The following is a 26,485-nucleotide window of genomic DNA, read 5'->3' on the forward strand; positions in this document are numbered from 1 at the left end:
AAAAGGACAACATAAATACATGATTTGGGAATGTGACTAGTTACGTCAGCTATTATTCTGGTGAAAAGTATCCAGAAAAATAAGCACACAGGAAATATAGTTAAGAAAATGAAGAAGCAGGCAATGGCCTGTTTCAACCCCCACCTATACAATTACAGAAATTAATAGGATCAATGCCTGATCTTCTATCCTTCAAGAAAAAAAAAAATCCCAGAAAAAGAAGCTCATAAACTATTCATTCTAGGGGCTGGTGAGATAGCTCAGCGAGTAAGAGCACTGACTGATCTTCCAGAGGTCCTGAGTTCAAATCCCAGCAAACACATGGTGGCTCACAACCATCTGAAATGAGATCTGACACCCTCTTCTGGTACGTCTGAAGTCAGCAACAGTCTACTTATTTATAATAATAAAATAAATCTTTGAGAAAAAAACCTATTCATTCTTTTTTTAAAATTTATTTAATGTATATGAGTACACTGTCACTGTCTCCAGACACACCAGAAGAGGCATCAGATCCCATGACAGATGGTTGTGAGCTACCATGTGGCTGCTAGGAACTGAACTCAGACTTCTGGAAGAGCAGTCAGTGCTCTTACCCGCTCTTACTCCAGTCCTATTTAGTTCATTCTAATGCTTAACCCAACCACATATGTCATGCTTTAAGAACCTAAAGTGCAGATTGAAAACAGAAAAAACACAGGTGGGCAGTGGTGGCGTACACCTTTGATTGGGCTCTTAAGAAGCAGAGGCAGGCATATCTCTGAGTTCCAGACCAGCCTACTTTCCAAGTTCCTGGCTAAGACTACGCAAAAAAGCCCTATCTCGAAAAACCAGCACACATACATACATACATACATACACACACACACACACACACGAGAAAAGGGTTTGTTTTAAAATATTTTAATGGCAAACCATGGTCACAATTCAAAGCAAAGCTAGCAGTATTTAAACACTGTGCCAGTCTATACTTGAGACACTGAATTTGAAAATTAAAATAACTTTAAAAATGAGCATAATCTAAATGACGAAATCTTCATTTTACGATTTCTGCTTATTGACTGCAAAATAAAGAAAAATAATTTCAGTTCTTAATATTCTTAATCCATAGTATTAGTGTGGTAGATGGGCTCTCTCTGAGAGCCTGGACTTTTAAGGAACTTTCAACTGCCTCTCAATTTAATTTAAATAAATCTGTTTATCTGTACACACACGTCCTCCCTGGCTCAGAAGAATTTCACTTTTCCTTCTAAAGAGTAAGTCGTGTGTTTAGAGGCGGCTTGTAAAACCCTTTCTGTTAAGTGTACCACTTCCTATACATGGGACTTTTTTGCCTCCTCTTTGTAAGATGGCTTTTTCCCCTGCCCCGCAGCTACGTCTGGGTTCCTAGGTCACCCCGGGATCCTTCATCCTGGTCCAGTCCCATACGGTTTTCCCGATTTCCGCGCGGGGTGGCATCTGAGGGCCGAGCGCAAACCCCCTGCGGCTGGCGCTAGCTAGGCGTTGTCACCCGGGAGCAGGCGTGGGCCAGAACGCGGGCGAGTCCAACGGCGTGCGGCTAAGGGGTTCCGGGGCCCCTCGGTGCGCCCGGGCAAGCCGGGAGTGCAGCTGTCGAGGAGCCGGAAGCTCTTAACGCGGGCGCCGCGCCGACCACAGGCAAAGCAGGAAAGAAAGGGGCTCACTGCGGCGGACGGCCCTGAGCCCGCGTTAGCGACAGCCCGCGCACGACGCCCGCCCGGGCCTGCAGGGCGAGCGGGAGACCGAGGAGCAGCCTACGCCTCGGCCCGGCCCAGCGGGGACCCGCCCAGGGGCCACTCCCCAAGGGAGGCAGCCAGTCACTCGCCCGCCCCGCCAGGCCCGCTCCTGAGGGGACGGACTCCCGCCCGCCCTCACACCGCGCCTCACGCCAGGCCCCCAGGCTTCGGGTACCTCTCACCTTTGACGACGCGGTCGGCCCCGAGAGGGGGCGGTGGGGGCGGGGGCGGGGGCGGCGCGGCCCGGGCCGGCTCCGGGGCGGCCATGCTGGGCCCGGGGCTCGGCTAGGTGCCGGGACGGGCGGGGTTGGGGGCGGGGGCGGCGGCTACCAGAGCCAAGCGGCGGCGCCGCCGGGGAACATGGCGGACCCTCTTTCCCTTCAGAGGGGCTAAGACCGTCATGCATCGCGCGTGCAGGGGCGGGGGCGGGACAAGCTCCAGGGACTTGAGCAAAATTACCGAGGCTACTACAGAAACGGAAACAGTCCAAGGGATCAGGTGAAAATTCCGTACATGCAGAAAGACAAACCAGTAAAGAGAGGTTGCAGATTAAACTGAGGGGCTGTTGATAAAATGCAAGGGGAAAAAAGGACGGTTTTTTGGCCGCTTTGGAGCCCAGGAAAATGAAGAGGTGTAATTTGATCTCAGAATTTCCCAGGCCTAGACAAATATATGACAATTTATCTACAAAATCTAAGTGATAATACTATGGCCAGAGAGAAAAATGAAAGAAGCATCAGGGAATCTATAGAGTGGCATTATCATTTAAAATGAAATTTTCCCTTTAATACCAGACCTCAGGAGGCAGGGGAAGGCAGAACTCTGTAAGTTCAAGTCTAGCTAGGTCTAACCACTCAGGGCAACAAAGTGAGACTGTCTCAACAAAACGGGGCCCTAGAGAGTTGCATAGAATTCGAACTCTTGCTTTGAGAGTTTGGAAAAGTCCAAAGGCACATAAATTCAGCTGGAAAAGTCTAAGCACCACGATTTAAGAACCAAAATGGATCAAGGGAAGTAGGGAATGACACCAAGAGGTGTCCTGAGAACCTGTAAGATTCCCCTGGAAAGCCATTGCCTCTCTCGTAATTCACTGAGCAAATAAATTTGAAGGCAGAGAGATGGTTCAATGGATAAAGGTGCTTGCAGCCAAGGACTGTGATTTAAGTTCCTTAGGACTAATCCCCATGGCCGAAGGAGACAATGGAAAGAAGGAATTAGACTCCTTCTAGTCTGACATCTACTAAAACTTGTAAATAAAGAAATGAAATAGAAAAAAATGGAAAGCAGAGACTAAGTAGGTAGAAAATAGGAAATTAGTTCCTTATCTTTGTACATACTCGGAATTTGAATTTGGGCAACTTGCAGAAACAGATCCAAGTTGACCAGCATCCAAGAGGTCAAGAAACAAGTACAGGTGGTCCTTAACAGTTATTAATAAGATGCTCAGATGCTGAAGGCATAGGCCACCAAACCCAGTAATGGAACCACAGGGCACACAAGGTATTAAAAGAGAACTGACTAGTACAGCTTACTCTAGCCTTCATGTGTCCTCCTCATACATATGCACAGTCATTACACTTCTTCCAAAAAGATAGAATTGTGTGTATGACACGAGCAGTGTTGAATGGTTCAGGGGCCAACATATCTACTAAGGCCCATGTCTCTATGTTATAGCATCCAAATAGGATGAAACAAGAAAGCCCTCTGTATCTTATTACTCAGTAACACAAGTTCTCAGAATCTGTCCTCAGTGATTAGGAGGGCAACGTTCTCAGCATCTGTTGTTTCTTTGTGTTCATCAGTAAGATCAAGATCTGGAATAAATAAGGAGGGAAAACCCAATAGACATTCTTTGCAAAGGGAACCTTCCAAATTATTTTCTTTTGTGTGTTTATGTGTTTTACCTGCATGAATGTCTGTGCACCACATGTGTTCAGTCTCCATAGAGGGCAGAAGAGTAGATTATATTCCCTGGAACTAGAGCTACCAAATATTGTGAACCACTATGTGGTACTGAAAACTGAACCTGGGTCCAATACATGAACAGCTTGTTCTCTTAACCATTGAATCATCTCTCCAGCCACTACAAAATACTTTTCAAAGGAAAGAGACTGTTGGGAGTGTGTCATGGGTGAAGATAGCTCTCATTATCACAGAGATATTCTGACTCTTAAGGGGAAAGGAAAGGGAGCAAGGCAATAGGAAGAGCAAAGGATTGGAGTCACATCACACACCTGGAATGCAGAGAGGAAAGGCACCAAGGCTGGTACTGTACTGGGAGTGAGTTTGTCAAGGTGGTTTGAATGCCCAGAAGACAAGGGGAGGAATGGAGAATGTAATGCACTGAGTGTCCCAGGCAGGGGAGGGATAGTTAACACGCTAACAGCCATAACAAGAGGGAAAGACTCTTAAAGATATGTTGACTCCATAAGTGAGTTTGTTTTTTTTGTTTGGTTTTTTGGTTTTTCGGTTTTTCGAGACAGGGTTTCTCTGTGTAGCCCTGGCTGTCCTGAAACTCACTTTGTAGACCAGGCTGGCCTCGAACTCAGAAATCCACCTGCCTCTGCCTCCCAAGTGCTGGGATTAAAGGTGTGTGCCACCACACCTGGTCAGTTTGTATTTTTAAATTCCTCTTTGGCTATTCATTTTCACTTGGTCAAAGGCATTTCATATAAATGTTGAAGCCTCCCGACCCCAGAAGAAAAGAGCAAGGACATACAAAAGTAAAAGACAAGAGATTAAATACAACTATCTTATAGATTTATTAATGAAAAATACTTTACAAAACCAGTATGCTTTGCCCTAAAATACTTTAGCTGACTCTTGAGAGTTTACAAGGGTGAGTGAGCAGTGGTAGTAATGGCTCTGCTGCTAAGGACAGGAGGGGTGTTAGTGTGCCCAACTCCATCTGTTCAGAAGGGCAAACAGTGTATTGGCAGCTCCACATTCTAGGCCTAAAGTCTGAGTCACAAGGAAGGCTGACAGGCCATAATACCTGGGCAGTTGGGCTTCCCTTAAGGACGTGGTCAGAATCCTGACTATGGGGATAAATACCCCTTTTCCATTGATACGAAATAGGGAAGAAAGAATGTTAAGTAATATGGACAGGTGGATAAACAAAGAGTGTAAGTTGGGAGTATAGTAGGACCAGAAGATGAGGGCTCTGATGGAGATGGGGCCAAAAGAACCAGAACTAAAGTAGTCCAGACTAGTCTAGAACTTGTTATGTAGCCAAGGATAACCCTGAACTTCTGATCCTCCTCCCTCTGTCTCCCAAGTGCTAGGATGACAGTTGTGCACCACCATGGTCAGTTTCACACACTTCTAAGGATAGAACCATGGCTGATGTGCATGTTACAAAAACACGCTACCAATTGAGCTACATCCCCAACTCTAAAGCTGGAATTTCAAATATTCCCTCTCAAAGCAGCAAACACCCTTAGGGGAAAAAAAAATCAATGTCTTCTTTGTTGTTGTGGTTCTGTTCTTTAAAACAAAACAACAACAACAACAAACAGTCTCTTTTTACCCCAGTCTCTGGCCTTGAAATGCTGATTCCCCAATCTCTACCTCCCAACTACTGGGATTACAGGCATATGGTGCCTGGAATGAAATGGCCAAGTCTGTTGAGATGAGACTGGCATAACTGGCAGGAAACAAGGTGTCACTGCGCCGCCGTACAGTTTTATGGATGAAGGTGTAGCTCCAGGGCAGGTTAGGGTGGCCCTTACCACCTGCTGTGCTGTAGAAATCTCACCCTGTTCTGCTCTCTTCCAGCAGCATTTGATAGAGCAAACATAATTCTTTCCTCTCCTGGGCTCCTGTGTCTGTCCTGGGAGGGGTAACTGCTCTGTCTCCAGTCATCATCTGGGGGCATGTCTATTCTTCGTGGACCAGGTGTTCGGGACCCCAGAACAGGACCAGAATTCCAAGTTGACCTAAGGGGTACATGAAGATTGCTGGATGGTGGGGACCCTGGGTGAACAGCAGAAGGATGGGAGGGTGAGTGGAAAAGATTCCCCCAGGACTGAGCATGTGGAACCTGAAGGCCCTGGTGTCTTTCTGGTAGTGTGGCAGTGTAGGTTAGCTGAGGCTTGCATGCTGGCATAGTTAGGACTCTGGCCCCAATGTGCTGGTTGGTCTCTGACCCTGGTCCCCAGGAAGCATCAGTTCTGGAACGATGAGGTAGACTTCGGTAGTTCAAAGTCCTTCCTGTGTACTTGACCCCTTGGGGAGTTTCATCCCTGTCACACATAGCCAGAAACTGGTGGACACTCCTTGAAGTTCCTAAGAAGAGAAAAGAAACCCAAACACTGAGCATCTTTAGAAAATAAATCTACTTCCCAACCCTTAACTCCTCCAAGAATACATACAAGAAACCTAGGTTCAATTAATATGTATATATTTTAATTTTTCCCCAGTCCTGAGGATTGAATCCAGGACCTGTGCATGCCAGGCAAACACTTTACCATTAAGGTATACCCTTAACCCTAACTACTCCTAAATATGTTAAAATCAACCTCTTCTATCACAGGGGAAATGCAACAGTCTCCTGGATATTGCCATAACTACTTCCAGTAACAATCCTTCTCTAACAAATACACTCATGTACACACATGTACAAATCTATTTACAATTTCCTTGCAAACTTTTATAGCAATTACACTAAAATCTCCACTTGGCTTTTCTTTTTCTAAGATGTATATTTTATTCAAGAGGAGGGGGTTGGGGAGAGAAGGGCAGTTTGAGATAGGGTTTTCTGTGTAGTCTTTGCTGTCCTGGAACTTACTTTGTAGACCAGGCTGGCCTGTAACTCCTAAGGATCTGACTCTGCTTTCTGAGTGCTGGAATTAAAGACGTAGACCACCCTTGCCTGGATTGTTTGGCTTTGTCTGTCTGTCTCTGTATCTGTCTCTCTCTGTGTTTTTGTTTGTTTGTTTGATTGTTTTTGTTTTCTTTTGAGACAGGGTTTCTCTGTGTAGCTCTAGCTGTCCTGGATCTCAGTTTGTAGACCAGGCTGACCTCCGCCTGCCTCTGTCTCCCAGTTGCTAGGATTAAAGACATGCACCACCACTGCCCAGACACTTGGCTTATCTTAACATGGTACTTTGACTGCTGTTAGATGGCCTCTACTTAAATCCTTGTTTCATTTCTGAGATCTCTGCTTTTGTTCATCCACACTTACCTCATACACATATAGAAAGAAAATCATTTTCTATACGTTTCTTTCACTATGGCACTTGTGACATGGCGGGCTGATAATTCTTTATCGAGGATAGAAGGGACTGACCTGTACACTATATAATGTTTCAAAGAATCTTTGTTCAACATCCATTAAGTACCAAGTAGTATGTCCACTTTCAAATTGAAAACCAAAGACTTAAAATATAAGTTAAACTCAAAAGGATTAAAAAAAAAAAAAAAGAACATCTTCCATGGAGGTCAATGAAAGCCAGAAAGGTGCTGTCATCTTCCTGTGGAAGATCTGGGTCTAAACATGTGACATGTTCTCAAGGTACAGTGTCTGCCCAGTCTTCCATTCACTTATGTCCTCCTACATCATCTCTCAGCTGAGACTTAATAAACAACAGGGGAGAAAACTAGCTAGAAGAGATGGCACTTTCAGTTTGGGGATTCCGAAGAGTGCATTAACCACACTTCATCACTTCAAGGCCTTTTCCTTCATGACCCAAGCAGGTTGGTTCACACTCAGGAGTGAAGCAAGGTATCTAAAAAATTATTTAGTCATACTTCATGAAGATCAGTCCTTGATCTTAAAACAGTAATTCATCTTTTATTTCAGTCCACCTTGGGACACCTCATTTTCCCAGGAGGTATACTGATTTGACCCTGAAAAAGAATGACATTTTAGCAGATAATATTAGTTTGGGGGGTGTTACCTGGGGGTCTATAGGGCTCCCCTGCCATGCTGGGCATCAGGACATCTGGGGACAGGAACTGTGGTTGGGGAGGGTAGAGTTTAGGATCAAGGAGAAATACAGGAGGATCATGGATGACAGGGAGGGAAGAGGAGCTGGAACAATGGTGCCCGGTTTCCAAAGTCTTTTTCCTCACGTTTGATGAATCCTTATAATGAGACAAGACAAAAAAAAAAACACAAAGATGAGGGTTAACATGGCAGGATGTGGTTGGATAAACACAGTGAGGCAAGCAGGAGGGAATGGAAGGAACCAGAGTACAACACACCTTTTCCAGACAGGGGGCCTTCCTAGGAAATGCCTAAGACCCTCTCCTTCTACCACTTTCCTCACAACGTCTACCTTCCTAGGTCCACCATTTTGGTCTTTAGCAAACACTTTAATGCTCACTGTACAATTAAAGAGATTGACATAGAAACTTAGAAATAGGAGCTCAGAGCTGAGCGTGTTGATATACACACCTGTAAGCAACAGTGCTCAGAAGACTGAGCAGGGCTGCTTTGAGTTTAAAACTAGCTTCACCCACATAATGAGTTCAAAGCCAGTCTGGGTTACACAAGCAATACCATATCTCAAAAAAAGAAAAGAAAAAAGGGGAAGAAAAGAAACCACAAGCATTAAACAAACAGGGGTTGTGGATTTAGTTCAATAGTAGAGTAAATCCCCCCTAGCCCCCCAAAAATAAAAGAGACAGAGGACAGGAAAGGAGAAAGGAGGAGAGGCAGGAAGTATTTAAGCAGACTAGGAGGCTGAAGAGAATCTATACTGGGCACTAAACTACCTGCTGAGATACAGAACTGGACTCTACTCTGCCCTGCCACAGCTCTAGTCCACGGCTGCCTCTTCTCTAGGTCACACTCCTACTCCCCGTTGCTTCTGGTCTGCCATGGCTCCACTCACTTTTGTGGTAAAGACCCAGAAATATTTATTATCAAAGACGGTGAAACATTCACAATTGAATAAAGTTTACCAAACTCCTCCTCCTAGTACCACATTTTTTAAGTTACTTAGACATAAATATTGGGTTTGCCCTTAACTTCCTATTTCCCATTCATCATGGTTAAAGCGATATTTCCACATATGGATTCATATTTAAATTTGCCTGGACCATTGCAGAAGCCTTAGTCTGATCTTCCCATCTCCTACTACTTGCTTAATTGTATCATGAGGCACCATGTGACAGCATAGCTGATCTTCTGCATCAATTCTCTATTGTCCCTGGGTTCTTTACACACACTCTTTTTTCTCTTATTGCTTATTAATTTACTATTTTGGAGACAGCATATTGTTATGTAACCTGGCTCAAACTTAAAATACTCCAGCCTCAGGGCTGCAAAATGGCTCATGGAGCTGGAGAGATGGCTCACGGATTTGGAGCACTGGCTGCTCTCCCAGAGGACCTGGGTTCAATTCCCAGAACCCACATGGCAGCTCACAGCTGTCTGTAACTCCAGTATCTAATTTTATTTGTTTTTGTCTTATTTTTTTGAGACAGGGTTTCTCCATGTAACCCTGGCTGTCCTGGAACTACTCTGTAGACCAGGCCAGCCTCGAACTCACAGACCCACCTGCATCTGCCTCTGGATTGCTGGGATTTAAGGTATGTGCTGCTACCACCACTCAGCCACTGAAAAGGTTTAAAAACAAAACAAAACAAACAAAAGCCCTCCAACCTCAACCTCACAAATATAAATATTATAGACAAGCATCCTCTCACCTAGATGTTTCACAAACACACCAACTCTTCCTCTATCAGGCCTTGACACTTGCTTTTCTGTTACCAGGGATATTGTGTCATGGCCCTAAACTTCCTATCACTAGAATCTATGATCAAATGTTAATTCCTCTCACTACCTCTTAACTATCCTAACCAAAAGCAGCCCCAAAGAAACAGATCCCCTCTTTAACTCCTTAACTTATTTTATTCTTCATTATCACAATTCTCACTATCTTGGGTTCTATCATTTGTTTATTGATGATTGCCTTTCTTCCTGTTGTAGAATACATTTAATTTCAGGATCTGTAACATCTGAAACAATGCAAGTACTTAGTAAATAATACATTAATCTATATGCCAGTCTAGTTAGTTTCATTTAATAGGCTACAAGCCATTCAAGGGCAGAATGTGTGTTATATCATCAGCTATGTTCATAATATTCAGGGAAGTGTCACAGAGAAAGGATTTCTACTGGAATACACTACCGCGTTCCCTTTGTCCTCTTACCACCTTCTCTGTAGTTTTAAGCCTCTTCAGAAAAAAGAACCACCTTACATATGGTGCTCTTCATAAGTATGTACTAGCCCATTTCCTATCTTTTCCCCTCTTTTCAGGGGCAAGGAGTCCCAATCCAATTCTCTACCTCTAACCCATATGTCTCATATCCAGACCTAAGCAGCTATTTCCAGTAGTGAATACCCAAATTTAAGTATATTTAACTCTCCCAAACATAATTACCAACCCACAAGACATGAATATCATTCTTGGTTTCTCGTTCCCCTGTGTGCAGGCAGGCACCAATCTTGCCTTTACTTCCCGACTCTCCAATTTTTTACTTCTCTCTATGCTCTCAAACTCCTGTGTGACCTACAGAATTCTCTGTAATCCATGATCTGACTCCTGCTTATAGTCCTTCCTATCATTGTCAACAATTCTATGATTTTTCTTCATTAGACTTTCTAGTCTTGTCATACCAATTATTCTCTTTTAATCTAGTCAACATAAGCTTCAGTTCCAGGTGCCTGGCAGACTCATTGTTCTTTTTCAATGACCCTTTCCCTGGTATCTCACCTCTTCTAGGATGGTCTCATAGCAGCTAGCATCTCATCACATTATAAGTGTTTGTGTGTTTATCTGTCCCTGTAGTAGACTAAATGCTCCATGAAACCAGACACTGGATCACTCATTCAGCACACTGTTTGAAAAGCATAATCAATAAATCAACAAATAATTGCATGATACACTAGACCAAAGCCAACTCTCTTGGGAAAATAATATTTCAATTAAATGCATTGAAAATATGTGAGAACAAATGCTATGCCGGGGAAATTACCTTTTCCCAAAGAAGATGGAGGAGGAGGAAGAAGAGGAGGAGAAGGAAAAGAGGAGGAAGAAAAGGAAGAGTAGAAACAGGAAAAAGAAGAAAAAGAAAAGAAGGAAGAAGAAATGTTCATTTAGGAACTTACTACACTCAGTAACCCTAGAGTTCTTTTTGGGAGGGAAATTGGATGGAGATATATACATCCTATTGAACCTTTTAATTGTACCATGTATTTATAACCATTTTAAGGGATTTATGTATATAGTTAGGTGATAGAAGGGTTGCCCAGCATGTGAGGTCCTGGTTCAGTCCTGGTACTGCAAATAAAAAATAAGTTTGGTACAGTGGTACATGCCTCTCAAACCAGCACTCTGGAGGCAGAGGCTGGCGGTTCTCTGTGGAGTCCAGCCTGGTCTACATAGTGAGTTCTACTAGCCAGAGTACAAGAGACCCTGAAAATAATAAAAACAATAATAGTAAAGCAAACAAAATAAAACCTATTTTTACATTTTTATCCAACTAATCTGGTAGACAAGCTTCAGAGCAGGATGCTTTGTATTCTGGCCTTTATAGTAATGAAAATTCAATTTGTTTTAGAAAAGGATATAAAATTCTCAGAAAAGTAGACTACCTATAAACCTAGCCAACAATACAGTATTTGAGTTTGTTGATTGATCTCTACTCCTTGGGTGTAATAGTGACAGTAATCCCCAAAGACTAAAGGTAAACACAGGATAGCACCATAAATTCAAGGCCAGCATGGTCAACAGAGTGAATCAGAAAATTGCCAGGGATACATACACAGTAAAACCTTGTCTCAGAAGAAACCAAAACACAGAAATAAAGTAAAAATAAAACAAAAAGTCTCAAAAAAGAGAGTTTTTAATCATTTTTCTTTTTTTGTTCACACATTTCACTCAATTTAAAACTTCCTGGAACGCACTGAGCTGGAGAGAAGGTGAAACAGCAGCTTGCACTCCTTGCAGCCTCACACTACCTGTCCTGTTGACCCAGCACCACTTGCACTAGCCCCTTTGCAAGCCTTCCTCTATAGCACCCCACGTGCATCCAGCACCTTAGCCCTAGAAGCCGATACCTGAGAGACAGGCACTGTGCTCGGTTCATAAAGGACATGCTCCATCTCTGCTGTCAGAGGCTTTGAGAGATCAAGCCCAGGGGCTGAGTGCAGTCTCCTTCCCATGCCATCTGCAGAGCCTAGGAGGAAAACATAAAAGCAAGGTGAAGCCGCCTCTCTAGAATCTGGACCTGGAAGAACAAACATGGCTTTCTCTCATTAAGTAATTAACATGCATCTCTGAATTCAGTGCAGAGGCATGGTCCTTGAATCTATAAACGCCAAATTTCAGAATATGGATAAATTCCTATAGGTCACAAAGATCAAAACTACTGAAGACATTTCCAGGAAAGGAGCTGTAAGAACAGTCAGCTGAAGATCGTCATCCGTCAACATTTCTCCTTTATGAATAAAATGAGCTTTGTTTTCAGAATCAAGCCCAATACTTGTAATCTATAAAGAAAACTATGTGACAGAGTGATCTTCTCTAACATAGTGTGGTAAGAAAGGAAATTATATCTCTAGTTCAGAATTTAAATGATCATAGTTATTGTATATCAAACCTTCTTCCTTTGCTGTAATAGGGAAATGAGTTGCAGAGTTGATTGAGATGGTGTTTTAACCAGAATTGAAACTCAAATCTTTCAAGGTTAAGCACAGTATTTTCTTAGCTTTTAATACCCTCCCACTTTCTCTCTCTGAGCAGCATCACTTTAGAAATATTTAGCATGTGTAATATTCTGTTATACCAACTTACTCCTAGCTTTTTACAATCACTTAAATTATAATCAAATATCAATACTGCTTTGAACTGGATATGTGAAGCCCCACATGTCTTATGAAAATGTACCTGCCCTTGACCTACATTTGGTGCATATTTATGTATGTATGTATGTATGTATGTATGTATGTATAGCATACACATGTCTGGATATGATACTATGATATATGTACACACACACATACAGAGAGAGAGTGCTTAAGTATACTGTTGATGTCAGTACTTAGACTGCTTTTGTTCTATATTTTAAATTTTCTAGGACTTTCAAGTTGCATAGAAATAATTTTATCAGCCAAGCGTGGTGGCGCACGCCTTTAATCCCAGCACTCGGAAGGCAGAGGCAGGCGGATTTCTGAGTTCGAGGCCAGCCTGGTCTACAGAGTGAGTTCCAGGACAGCCAGGGCTATACAGAGAAACCCTGTCTCGAAACACCCCCCCCCCACACCCAAAAAATGAATAATTTTATCCATGCTTAACTAAAACATTAAATGTAGCTTTTGTTAAGAAAATTTCAGGCCAGATATGGTGTTACTTTACGCATTTCCTGTTACTTAATGCATTGGTTCTCATAATAGTACTGATTCATCTGAGAGCTTTAAAAATTATACCTATACTGTTTAGTTGTATAACACCTGACTAACACAATATGAAACACTGGGGGTTCAATCCTCAGAGGGTAGAAAGAGGGAATACATATTTAAACTCGGAAAACACCAACATCTTGAGCCACACCTTGGTGTTTGTTTGGTTGGTTTGGTTTGGTTGGTTTTTTTGTTTTTGTTTTTGTTTTTTGAGACAGGGTTTCTCTGTGTAACCCTGGCTGTCCTGGAACTTGCTCTATAGACCAGGCTAGCTTTGAACTTGGGAGATCTACCTGTTTTAGCCTCCAAATGCTGGGATTAAAGGTGTGTGCCACCACTGACTGGGAGGAATTTTTACTTTATTATTTTTTAAAAGATTTTATTTATTTATTATATGTAAGTACACTGTAGCTGTCTTCAGATCTCATTACAGGTGGTTATGAGCCACCATGTGGTTGCTGGGATTTGAACTCAGGACCTCCGAAAGAGCAATCAGTGCTCTTAACGGCCGAGCCATCTCACCAGCCCCCAGGAATTTTGACTTTAAAAGGCTGTCCAACAAATAAATAATTTTAAAATGTAGCCTGGTGCGGTGGCATACAACTGCAGTATCTGTACTTGTTAGGTAGAGGCAGACGGATAAAGGAGTTCAAGGCCAGTCTGAGCTACAGAAGGATGTATCAAAAAATTTTTTTTAATAAATGGCTTAGTAGTTAAGAGCACTGAGGACCTGGGTTTAATTCCCAGCACCAACTCATAATTCACAGCCATCTTTACCTCCTGTTCTAGGAAATATGCCTCCCTCTTCTGCCCTCCACAGGTACTGCACACATGTGGGGCACAGACACACGTGCCAATTGCTGTAGGTTGTCCATTGAACAGGGCACCTGTGCTAAGACACACACATATATACAAACACTAAATACTTATTTTAGTTTGTTTGATCTTTTATATTGTTTCATTAAGTGTACACGTGTTACGTCTACATATGTCTGTGTAGCACTTGCATGCAGTAGCCACAAAAGCCAAAAGAGGACATTGAATCTCCTGGAACAGAAGTTACAAATAGTTGTAAGCTGCCATGTGGTGTTAGAAATTGAACCTGGATTCTATGTAAGAGCAGCCAGTGCTCTAAGTCATTAAGCCATCTGTACAGTCCCGTATAATATCCTTTCTTAATTTTATTTTTCTATGATCTTGGCGACTGAAGCCAGACTCGTGCATGCTAATGCTATATGCTCTACCGCTGATGCATACCTATATGTCTATAATGTCCTTTGATCACAAACATTTTTAACTTTGATGTGGCAGTTTATCTTTTTCCAGTCAGTACCTGTTTTCTTAGAAAACATCTAAGAAATTGTCAAATCCAAGTCTGGTACTAGGCACCTTGGGAATTGGGGTTAATTGTAACATTCATCTTTACTCTTTTTAATACATTAAAATTTTTCTTTTCTTTTCTTGCTTTTTGAAATGCAGTCTTACTATGTGAGCGTGGCTGACTTGAAACTCACTGTGTACACTGGACTCCTGGAACACAAAAGGATCTGTTTCCCTCTGCTTTCCAAGTACAACACCATATCTGGCCTGAAATTTTCTTAACAAAAGCTACTTTTAATGTCTTAGTTAAACATGGATAAAATTATTTTGATGCAACTTGAAAGTACTAGAAAATTTAAAATCTAGAACAAAAGCAGAGTTTATATACTTCTTCAGGAACTAATATGTAAGAACTAATCAGGTCATAAAAGTCCAAACACTGGTTAATCGCATTCGTATGAAATGTCCAGAAGAGATCAGTGTGTACAGGAGACACTGTGCTTACTTGGAGAAGCGAGAAGGATAAAGGACAAGCGGCACAGGACTACTGCTGGGTCAGAGTTCTTTGGAAGGTGACAGAAACACTTTAAAACAGGCTGTGGTGGGCAGTTAAGAGAGTTGGCTGCTCTTGTTTGAGTCCTAGCACCCACATGGTGGCTTACAAGCATCTATGACTACAGGTGCAGGGGATGCCATGTCCTGTCCTAGGCTGCAGGTACAAGGAATGCACTGGTGTGTAGACATACATGCAAGTTAATGCCCAGAAAGTGAACATAAAACTGGCTGTGGTAATCTAGTGTAATATTTCCATTGAGTTCTAATACTCTGGGAAACTGAGGCAAGAGGATCCCCATACATTTGAGGAGAGCTTGGGCTACATGATGAGTTCAATACCATAGTGAGACAATCTCGAAACTGAGCCATCTCTCTAGCCTGCTTCCACCTTTATGTAGATCATTCGAACTGAGTTCAAGTCAATAGACTTGCGCAGAAAGCACCCTCACTCAGTAAAGCACCTCAACAGCACAGTACTATTATCTGTAAAACACTTAAGTTGAACTTAATACTTGCATATTTTTTTCTCTCACATTAGAAGAAAGCATAGTGAAGTATATCCCAGCTTCTCCTCATTCATTAAAAAAATTTTTCTATATTAACATGTCTTCTATACCTAAAGAGTACTTAGTAAATCTTATTATAAAGTGCATTCTAGAATGCATATCAGAAATATATCTTAATATCAACTCTTTTTTTTTTTTTTTGGTTTTTCAAGACAGGGTTTCTCTGTGTAGCCCTGGCTGTCCTGGAACTCACTTTGTAGACCAGACTGGCCTCGAACTCAGAAATCCGCCTGTCTCTGCCTCCCGAGTGCTGGGATTAAAGGCATGCACCACCACGCCCGGCTTACTATCAACTCTTGAGTCTATTTAATATCCAGGAAACATACACAGCAGTCCCTGAAAGAACCAGGGAAGGTCTTGATATTGCTGGCTTGGTAAAATCGGAAAATGCCATAGTGACTTGCTTTAGTATAGCTATCCTTGTTGCAAGATGAGCGTGAAGCCTGATTCTTGGATTAGTTTAACATCTAAAACACAGAAAAAGAAGGCTCTTCTCAGCCTTCCCCATATTGTATAACTCACTCTCAAAGACCTGTGAAGCAGTTCTTTGCCCTATATTCTGTAGAGCCCACCAGCCAAGACTTACATTTCCGTACAAGGAGGGAATTGCTTTCCCAGTGATAATTCCAACCCAATTTCAATTCTGACCAAGAAAAAAGCAATTGCCTAGCCCTTGTCCTGAAGGCTCTATGAGGAAAGCTAAAGGTCTCATTGCCTCTTGGTAAGCTAGCGATACTGTACAGAACACGACCCCCCACTTCTGACCTTGTTCTCTGGTTTTCAGTTTTTACATGTCCCTAGCACCGGTTATGTTTACCTGCTAGGCTAAGTGGCTGCCAGGCCACATCCTGTGATCTCCAATCAGAATAGGCAGTGTGAGAAGAGGCCTGAAGGCTGGCTTGGTAGAGAGACTCCAGTTCAGAGGTCTCCTGCTCTGTGTCTTGGTCCCAGTGTGGATGCAAAAGGATAGGACTTCTTTCTAGGCAGGTTGCACGTGGGTGGGAATCATGGGAGGAGGACTTGTCTCCGGGCCCAGGGGCACTGGGTTTAACCTGAGAATCACAGAGCCTTGTGACATTTACCCAAGAATCCAAAGGCAAAGAAGTCCCCAAATTGACACTACTACCCAGCTCCTTGGACCTAATATCTGTCACTTGGGGTAGCTTTCCTTGGTACATATCTGGCTCAGCCAGCCTGGGCTGTGCTGTCCTCGAGGTTTCACCATCAGGAAGCCCCGAGCCCATGGAAAGAGGAGGATGAGCTGCAGGGTCTTCCCAGCAGGGCGGTCTTTCCCTGCCATCGGGGGAACGGGGTTGTTTTACCCAGCGACAGTGCTCTCTTCCTGGACCCTGGGATAATGGAGGCATAAAGTCAGAAGGAGAAGAGCTCTTCCTGACACCATTTGGCAAACTTCTATCCTGGGAACCTATAACATCTCTCGTGGAAGTATTCTGCATCTTCTGGAATTGCTCTGCCAATGAGCGGACAAGTCCTTTTGTACTGGGGAACTCTAGCCTATAGGGCTCCTCACTGCTTCTGACCACTTTTGAAGTCAATGAAGTCTGGAGACTTTGGGCTTGAACGTGTTGGTTAAGTTTCTGCATGGGGTCAGCAGCATGAAGCACAGGTGAAGAAGCAGCAGACGTGATGGGGTGGCAGGAACTGTAAGGGGGAATACTAGGCTGAGCTGATGAACTTGAAGGACTATTTAGGCTATATATAACTCTCTCAGAAGTGGCTTCTCCTGTTGAATATGACCAAGGCATCCCCATGGATATATCAGCAGGATTCTTTTTTCCTTCAAACAGCTGATCTTGAGCTATGTCTCTTCCTTCTCGTGGTGGGAATTTGCTGCAACAGCTGTTGTCCTCCCTGTGGCCTTGGAGCCTATCTTCAAGGGCATCTAATGGCAGGCATTCATGTTGAGAGTTCATCTCAGTTCTACCTGTTGCTTTAGGTAAACCCTGCCTGTGGAATGCAGAGCGATTGACGCTGTCCACCTCAAAAGACGTCAGAAGCTTCAAGGAAGATGTCCCAGGGGGACTGTGCTGTGAAACAGATGAAACAGGTGACTCTGGGATGAGTGATGAGTGTAACTCAGGGCAGGAAGCAGGTGAGTGGAAGAAAGAGGAAGTGGCCCCAAGCTCTGTATCCTTGCAAGGTTCCAGCTGTGCCTCCTGGTTTAACAATACTTGGAGCGTGATAGGCTGTTCACTGAAACAAATGGAGAGAATCAGCCACACCGTGCCTTGACTAACAATAAATTCCCCCCCCCCCAAAAAACCCTACTCATTCAATTCCACTTCTAGCTATTCACAGATATGATGAACAGAATAAAAAAGACAAACACAAACAAAGCCAATAGATTACAGGTTCACAAAAGAAAAGAGAGTACCATCCAATTTGTCTATGTGTTATGAAGTCCAGGGTTTGCTAATATTCTTTACTACTCACAAAGTCCCATTCCAATCACATTCTACTTGCAAATTTAAAAAGATAACAATTGCCAGGTAGTGGTGGCACACTCATTTACTCAGGAGACAGAGGCAGGTGGATCTCTGAGTTCAAGGCCAGCCTGGTCTACAGAGTGAGTTCTAGGATAGCCAGTGCTACAGAGAAACCCTGTCTCAAAGAACAAACAAAAGATAAAAATTGCTTCTTCCACAGAAGGCAAAGTCTAAAAGCCACTCACACTATACAACAAAAGTCCTGGATGCTGTACAAAGAGAGAAGTGCTACCCTAGGGTCCGATGGGGTAGCTCAGTCAACAAAATGAAGAAGACTACAGAACACAAGGTGATTTGGACTCCTGGGTAAACAGACATCAACTATCACTGCATGCTTCACTCAAATGTCTCATCACAGTGGCAGAACAGGGTTCTCTTAACAGTGAGGAGGGGGAATATAATTCTCATAATTCTCACTGTTTTATATTTATGACAAAAAAAAAAATATATCCTGAGAGGAAACTTCAACCTTTTCAATTCCTTTTCAGATAAGAATAAGAAACAGCCGGTTGTGGTGGCACACGCCTTTAATCCCAGCACTATGGAGGCAGAGGCAGGCAGATTTCTAAGTTCCAGGCCAGCCTGGTCTAAAGAGTGAGTTCCAGGACAACCAGGGCTACACAGAGAAACCTTGTCTCGAAAAACCAAAAAAAAAAAAAAAAGAACTAAGAAACTGAAAATCCATAATTGGAGTGCTTCGAAACACAACCTGTTTTAGGCATGGGCACAATAATGGAATAAGTTTGAACCCTGAAGCATCTCAGGCTTCAGATTTTAGGGCTAAGGGTATTCAACCCGTCTATATGAGTGTTCCAAAATCTGAAAGAAGAAAAAAAAATTAAATCTGAGCTGGGTACGGCAGTGCAAACCTCTAATCCTGGCATTTAGGAACCAAGGGCAGGAAGACTGTAGTGAGTTCTGAGGCCTATACAGTCTACCTACCAAGTCCCAGGCCAGCTAAGCAACCATATCTCAAAAAATAAAGAGAAAAAGACAGAGGGGAAGAAGTGGAAGGAAGGAAGGGAAGGGGGGAGAGACAGAAAGACAGAGACAGAGAGAAGCAAAGACAGAGAGACAAAGAAAGGCAGAGACTGATGGATAAAAGATAGACAGGGACAGATAGATAGAGACTTACTTTTAGTCTCAAGACATTTTAGATAATATGAATCTGTATACCCCAAATGTTTGTAGCTTTAGTCATCCAGTCACTCTTGTAACATGATTGTGGTAATTTAATCAAAACTTGGCCTAGTGATGTAGTTCAATTGGTAGAGTGCTGGCCCAACATGCAGGATGCCTTGGGTTCAATCCACGGAACTGAATAAACCTGAGTAGTGTTTAACAGGCCTGTAATACTAGCACTCCAGAGGCAAAAAGAAATATCAGGAGTTCAAGGCATTGCAGAGCCTAGTTAGTCTAGAAAAGGGGGGGGGGGGGAAGGGATGCAACATTGACAGTAAAACGGATTTGTATCTGAATTCTATACTTCTACCACTTATTAGCTAACTAACTATCCTCTCTACAAGCTTCCTTATTTAGAACGTATGCTCGATAGCAGCTACTATCTCATCAGGTAATAAATAAAACAGAAAATGCTTGCCTCTGACCTGAACCCAGGCAAATGTTCAAAAATTTTAACAAGCATAATGAAGCTAATAGTTAAAAGACCAACAAACGAGGCAGAGAACGTGTAGCTTACTAGTAGAACGCTTGCCTAGTAGTATAGTATATACAAGTTCCTGGATTTTATTCCCAGGAAAACACACACACACACACACACACACACACACGCAGAGAGAAAAAGTTATCTACTTTTATTATAGTTATATTTATACCCCTAAAATGTGGGAACTATCCCAGTACCTCTTGGGACTTTCTCCTTGTCCTGACCTTAGAGAAGCAAACAAAGAAAATCTTTGTGTCTCTTCCCTACGGTTTAATCAAAGTAAGAAAAACTGGTTATTTTCTCTGTGAGGATGGTAAATATTGAAATCCCAAATTAAACAGTTACTACAACAACATGAAGGGTACAATCAGATTCCATGTTTAAGAACATAATAAATACAACTATAATAATCATATTGCTACACAAATCCAGGAAATTTGGATAGCTTGTTATTTTGTACTTATTTGCATCTTTCTAGGAATTATTAATGAAAGGACCATCTGTGAAATGAGCTTTTGTGTGTCTGACCTTAGAGAAGAGAACCTTAGTCATATAAGGTTTTTCTCTTTTCCCTGGTAGTGAAGAAGAGAAGAGTTCGTGCTATGGCGTACCCATGGACACTGCCTCCCCTGCTATCCGTAAGCTAATGTGGTTCTCAAGCACTACCTTGTCGGCTGAGGGAGGGCGCCCCCCTGTGATGGGAGAGAGGCTGAGGGCTGCACCGGCTGCTGCGATGATGCTTGTTGCTGCATGCGATCCTGAAGGCTTCGTGCTTTTCGAATACTGATTTGCAACTTCTTATCGACTAGGGCTCTGCTGTGCGTGCTAGAGCTGGCATCATGCAGGGTAAGTCTTAGTTTAGCTAAAATGCAAAAGAAAATATAGCAGAAACAACACAAAATACAAACAAAAATAAAAGAACAAAAACTAAACTAAAACTAAGCAAAGATAGGCGGTAAAACAAAATATGTAGCAGCAGGAATGCAAGGCATGGACTGTGCATGCGCTGTCAAGAGCGCAGAACCAGCTCTGGCTCAGGAAACATTCATGAAAGCCAGGAGACCAAACACATTAATTAAAACTTAAACAAACAAAACACTAAAGAAAATCAAACAAAACTTAAAGAGCAGGAAGATAAACTAGCACGTGAGGTTGCCACTCTCGTCTTCTCACTGACCTGTTTGACTCCGGTCTCCACACTCTGCTCCCAGTTCCCCCTTTCTGATGGCCAATGACAAAAAAATAAGGTCCAAACCTGCACCCGTCTTTACAGAGCACAGCTTCATGGAGTCATATTTAAGAGTCAGGTACCAATTCTTAGCCTGAACCCCTTGCTGTTACAGTATGGTACTGCATACCAGAAAGGCAGGAGAAGAACAAAAAGAATAGAGTATTACAATGAAAAGTTACTACCTAGGGAGTCAGAGCCAGTTTCTTCAGTTGGCCTACTCATTAGTCAGGGACTAGAGAAAGAGTAGGCTAACCTCATATCTGAAGTCTAACTATTTGGGTTAGAATTCATCTGTGGTTTCCTGTTGAGGTTGTTCCAGTAAATGTCCACAGACCACAGTGGCACCACAAGGTACATTTTGAAATCTGAAGGGGAAAGATAGCTAATTGGCCTCCCCGGGAACACAAGAGACATTAAAAACTGTCCCTATGGCCATCTGCATGACAACACTAGTTCCTATTGTGGAGTTAGTCGGGAAACGCCATAGCCAGTAGCAGTTGAGTTACTTACAGATAGCTTCGTTACACAGAGCCAGAGCTGCAGCACAGTCTCCCTTTTGTTCCAGATGCAGCGACTCTTCAAATATTGAATTTGCCTCTTGCAAGGACCTTTCAAAGCCGTCACTCCTCCCTGAAAGGGCCAGCACTTTCATTTTTATTATAGTTAATTCCAACTTCTCCTCTGTACTGCTTCTTCTCTTTGGGACACAGATCCTTGTTGTTAAGCCTCTGGTCTACTTTTTATCTACCTGCCCATTGCTATTAAGAAGGCTTTAGAACAACTAAGGAATCCATTTTTGCCTTAACTGAAATCTAACCAAGGCCAGGAAAAGGTGGGGGTGGGAATACCATGACTGCCATACTACTATCCCAGCTCTAATACCTCCTTTCAAGGAAAGAACAAAGTGTTGTCCATAGTAGCAACAGAACTCTCGTGCCTAGAACTGAACTGCCACCACAAAATACCAGGACATACCTTGTCAAATGTCAGCTACCCCAGACTTACTGCTTACATGCTGTAAGCATGGCTTACGATTCTGTGGAACATCACCCTTGCCACTTCTAATATAGCTTCAATTCCCTCTTCACCACGCTGCTGTCAGTACACTTCTTGGGCTTGAGGTGGTCTACAGTTTCTACTTCAATAAATCTACCATAGCATTGAACTTCATTTGTTGTTACATGGACTGGCCTTTCTTTAGCAATGAAAAGTTTTTACCTTGATCATGCCTCACTCACCAAAAGTATCCATCTCTAAAAGGATGATGATCCACTTCTCATATAACAACATAGAGTATTCCCCCCAACTCCCAAAGTGCACATGGGTCAAAGGAGATACAAAAGAGGAGTCCAGGAACAGTGACAGATGAATGGACTAAGATGTACAGTAAAGACACTTTGTGAAGGACCATCAGAGAGCCTCACCTTCTAGTCATCTCTAACATAAGCTGGTAGGAAGTTATAAAGTTACTTCACTTACAAATGGAATTGACATTGAGCTTTCACATGGTCACAGGGGCTGCAAGATTGAAATGTCAAGCCAGGTATGACGGCACATGCCTGTTATCCCCATTACTCTGGAGGTGGAAGGAGGAGGATCCCTGAGCTATACAGCAAGGTAGAAGCCAGATACTTCATGGCTACATAATGAGATTGTATCTCAAAATCTCAAAACAACAGAAAAGAAATAAAATGACTGGGATAAAAAGTCTAAGGTTTGGGGGTTTTTTGTTTGTTTGTTTTTGTTTTTGGATTTTAGAGACAGGGTTTCTCTGTGTAGCCCTGGCTGTCCTGGAACTCACTCTGTAGACCAGTCTGGCCTCGAACTCAGAAATCCGCCTGCCTCTGCCTCCCAGGTGCTGGGATTAAAGGCGTGCGCCACCACTGCCTGAGTTATTTTTCTTCATCACAACACCCTTGCTTTATCCTCATTCACCTACAGACGTCAATGGTAAGAAAGGCTCTGTCAGAACCATAACAAATTCAATTTCTACAGCAGTTAGCTTTTAGAAAGCAAAGACAGTGGAAAGTAGGTTGGTTCTGAAAACCTTGGTAGTCAATTTCTATCCCATCTCTACATCTCTGATTTCCCCCAGCCCTGAACCCAAAGTTCTTTCATTATGATTGTAATCAACTGAGTCTAAACATCTAGAATTAGAGGTGGTAGCTTGAAAGAAAAGAAGGGCTAGGCATGGAGGTATACACATATAATCCCAGCACTTCTGAGGCCCAGGCATGTAAAAGTTCTCAACTTTACAAAGATCTAGGCAAATTATAGTTACTGAGTAGTATAGCATATTTAAATCTTAATCATCTAGAATCTCTGCACTCCAGGCTGTACTCTCTTTGATGAGGCTATACCAGAGCTTATCAAAAACTGATAATGAAACACAATGATCAGGATTCCTGTTCAACTCTAATGCATGGTGTCACTAAGAGAGAAAGGAAAGGACAAGGTCAAAGATGACAAGATCCCTCTTTCAGTAGAAATATAAACTTTAAACTAAGGAATAGTGGCGCATGCCTGTCATCTCACCATACATGTGAGGACAACCTGATCTACAAAGCGAGCTCTGGGTCAGCCAAGGCTCAAGAGTGATGAAATCTGGTCTCCAAAAAAAAAAGGGGGGGAGGAGGTAAAATGGATGAGGAGGAAGCTGGAGTGATGAAGCATTTGTCTTGCAAGCATGAGGGCCTGAGTTTCATTCCCAAGTACACTGAATAAAGGCAGGTAGGCGTGTCCACTTGTACCCAGCACTGGGGTAGCAGGGATACATGTGCCCTGACGTTCCCTAGCCAACCAGACTGGCCACTCACTTAGAATAAAGAACATGTCCCAGGAAATGAAGAAAAAAAGGTATACAACATCTAAGGATGCCCTCTGGTTTCCACATGCACTCAAACATACATGTGCACCTGTACACATACAAACATACAAACACGGAACAATATAAAACTGGAACATCAAACTATTAAGACTTGAGTTCAAAATGAAAAATCGATTACTGAATATAGAAACAGCTAAGAGGAATTGAAATTTTAAAGCCCTTTTCTTTTTGGTTTTGTCTGTTTGCTTGGTTGATTGGTTTGGTTTTGAGACAGGGTTTCTCTTCGCTGGCTCCCCTGGAACTAGTCCTGTAAACCAGACTAGCCTTGAACTCAGAGATCTTGCTCTGCCTTACCTTCTACGTGCTGGAACTAAAGGTCTGTGCCACCACACCAAGCTTTAAAATTCATTTTGAAACAAGCACAACAAATAACGTGAGAAATAGAAGGCAAAAATTGTCCTGAATCAAAAGAAAGTAGGGGGCAGGTGACTGGCTCAGCCATAGAGACCCTGGCAAGTGTGAGGTCAGGGCAGTGGGGTGAGGGTGGGGGCTGGGGTGGCTCAGGAGACCCTGGCAAGTGTGAGGTCAGGGCAGTGGGGTGAGGGTGGGGGCTGGGGTGGCTCAGGAGACCTGGTAAGTATGAGGTCAGGGCAGTGGGGTGAGGGTAGGGGCTGGGGTGGCTCAGGAGACTCTGGCAAGTGTGAGGTCAGGGCAGAGGGGTGAGGGTTTGGGGTGGCTCAGCTATAGAGACCCTGGCAAGTGTGAGGCCCTGAGTTCCATCTCCAATATCACAAAAAGAAAAAAAAAAGAACAGAAAAGACCATAGTAAGGTTAGAAGAAAAGCTTTCCTTAACTGAGACTACTTAGTCCAAAAAAGTTGCTTTAAATATGGAAGGAGCTCAGAAAAAGCAGCCAGTCCAGGGCACTCGCTCATGACTTCGTGCTGTTTGATCAGCAGATTCTGAGTAATAAGAGCAATACATTCATTTTAGAGAAAGTAAAACTTAGGTAAATCTTTCAAAGCCTATAGAAAGAAGATTACCTCAAGCTGTTAAACTCGAAGACTAGTCTCTTGGCAGTAGTGGCAATCTAAAACTAATTTGCTTTTGTGTTTTTTGGTTGGGGTAAGTAACCAATATGAGGGAGTTGGGGAAGTTTAAGTCTATGTATATTATCTAAGATTTATTTAGGAATGAGCTGTTATAGGATCAAAAAGTTATTTATGGATGGGTGTGGTGGTAGAAAGCTGCCATCCCAGTCACTTGGGAGGCTAAGGCAGGAGGATAGGAGTTCAAGGCCTGCCTGGGCAACAAAGGGAGAACCCCAGCTGGAAAACAACCCCAACCCTAAAACCAAAAATGAAAACAAAACTAGCATATTACGGCTGGGAATCCAGCTCAGACAGAGCCTCCTGGGCATACATTGCCCCAAGCTCAGGCTGTAGCACTATGTTAAGAGATGACCATGCTTTTGTGCTCCCGCAACTAAGACTTGTTTTACTTACATAATTTCTAGAAGTTACGGAAACATTTTCCCTGAATAATGCAATAATGTACTGTCTCTAACCTTCGGGCTTAAAACTTTTTTAAAAAATTTTATGTGTATTACAGGTATTTGCGTACATATATGTCTGTGTACCTCGTGTGTTTTTGGTGCCTGTGGAGGCCAGAAAAGGGCATTGGATGCCCTGGGACTGGAAATGCAGATGGTTGTGAGGCACCATATGGGTGCTGGAAATCAAACCCAGGTCCTCTAGAAGATCAGTGAGTGCTCTTAACTACTAAGACATCTCTCTAACCACTGACCTTCAGGCTTTTAGTGGATGTTCATAGAAGTAGTGATATCTCTAATCAATAAGCTTCTCAATTCAAAACTTAACTCTCATTACAGTAGTTGAACTGAGATAAAATCAAATATTGCAAGTGTGGATCCTATGTTTTGCCTTTTCTCTCTGTCCCCATTACCTACAGCCTAATTCTCACAATTACCCTGATTCTGCAGTTCATCCAAATCCATGTAGCGGCTGGGATGAGGGTTAAAGCCTTTAGCAGCCTCTAATTCCTTCTCCCGTTTCTTCCGCAGCTCCTGTTCCTGGGCTCGCCTGACCACTTCTTCCTGTAGTTCATCCAATTCACTTCTAGAGGTGACCTCCCCATCTGAGATAGAAGCAAAGAAGATCAATTACCACACCTCCAGAATCAAGGCGAATTATCTGTTAACCTTATGGTCACGATGCCATTTTCCCTTGGAGCTCTCGCTTTCCAGTTTGTTTCAGATCCCTTTTCATTAGAAACAGAGAGAGCAGCACAGGCCACGAATAGTGACGGTGTTTACAGCATGTATATTTTCAATATCTCATGAATACTAACAGTGTAACTCTTAATATGTTTTAAGCATTTTCAATATACTAAGAACAATTTTAAAAACATTTTTACATATATTACTTCATTTATTTCTCTCAAGTGATAAGGTGAAAGGGACATGGGTTACCCTTTTTAGAAGAAAAGGAAACTGAGACGCAGAACAGAAACGTAAATGGCAAATGGTAGCGCTGACTTCAAGTCGAGTAGGTTAATTCAGCTGGGACTGTTGCCACAGGCCCATGACCCCAGCTACTCCAGATGGTGGTGGATGAGGATAAAAAG

The 26,485-nt window shown here is 42.8% G+C and overlaps 2 protein-coding genes and 1 long non-coding RNA gene across 20 annotated transcripts in view; 1 reads left to right on the plus strand and 2 right to left on the minus strand.

Annotated features, from left to right (window-relative positions):
- Ppp3cb (protein phosphatase 3, catalytic subunit, beta isoform) overlaps positions 1-2,154 on the minus strand; it is a 47,210-nt gene extending 45,056 nt beyond the window's left edge. For 3 of the 6 annotated variants that reach the window (NM_001310426.1, NM_001310427.1, NM_008914.3), the window contains exon 1: positions 1,937-2,154. In NM_001310426.1, coding sequence (NP_001297355.1) covers positions 1,937-2,021 — 85 coding nt within the window. In that variant the 5' untranslated portion in view covers positions 2,022-2,154. The remainder of the gene's footprint in view (positions 1-1,936) is intronic. The other 3 variants (XM_006518711.2, XM_006518708.2, XM_006518707.2) reach the window with 1 other exon arrangement.
- On the plus strand, positions 1,874-26,261 carry 1810062O18Rik (RIKEN cDNA 1810062O18 gene). The gene is made up of 6 exons (NR_033571.1): positions 1,874-1,925; positions 17,567-17,677; positions 20,362-20,420; positions 20,592-20,628; positions 25,451-25,603; positions 25,923-26,261. It is a non-coding gene; the product is annotated as an RIKEN cDNA 1810062O18 gene (long non-coding RNA).
- Positions 4,493-26,485, minus strand: part of Usp54 (ubiquitin specific peptidase 54) — a 95,580-nt gene continuing 73,587 nt past the window's right edge. For 7 of the 13 annotated variants that reach the window (XM_006519705.4, XM_006519703.4, XM_030248096.1 and 4 more), the window contains 7 exons: positions 25,829-25,996; positions 21,524-21,643; positions 20,449-20,644; positions 16,427-17,823; positions 11,828-11,946; positions 7,655-7,841; positions 4,493-6,041 (listed from right to left, as the gene is read on the minus strand). In XM_006519705.4, coding sequence (XP_006519768.1) covers positions 5,482-6,041; positions 7,655-7,841; positions 11,828-11,946; positions 16,427-17,823; positions 20,449-20,644; positions 21,524-21,643; positions 25,829-25,996 — 2,747 coding nt within the window. In that variant the 3' untranslated portion in view covers positions 4,493-5,481. The remainder of the gene's footprint in view (positions 6,042-7,654; positions 7,842-11,827; positions 11,947-16,426; positions 17,824-20,448; positions 20,645-21,523; positions 21,644-25,828; positions 25,997-26,485) is intronic. The other 6 variants (XR_001781168.2, XR_001781172.2, XM_011245227.3 and 3 more) reach the window with 5 other exon arrangements.

This window comes from Mus musculus, chromosome 14 (assembly GCF_000001635.26).
Source record: "Mus musculus strain C57BL/6J chromosome 14, GRCm38.p6 C57BL/6J".
NCBI lineage: Eukaryota > Metazoa > Chordata > Mammalia > Rodentia > Muridae > Mus > Mus musculus.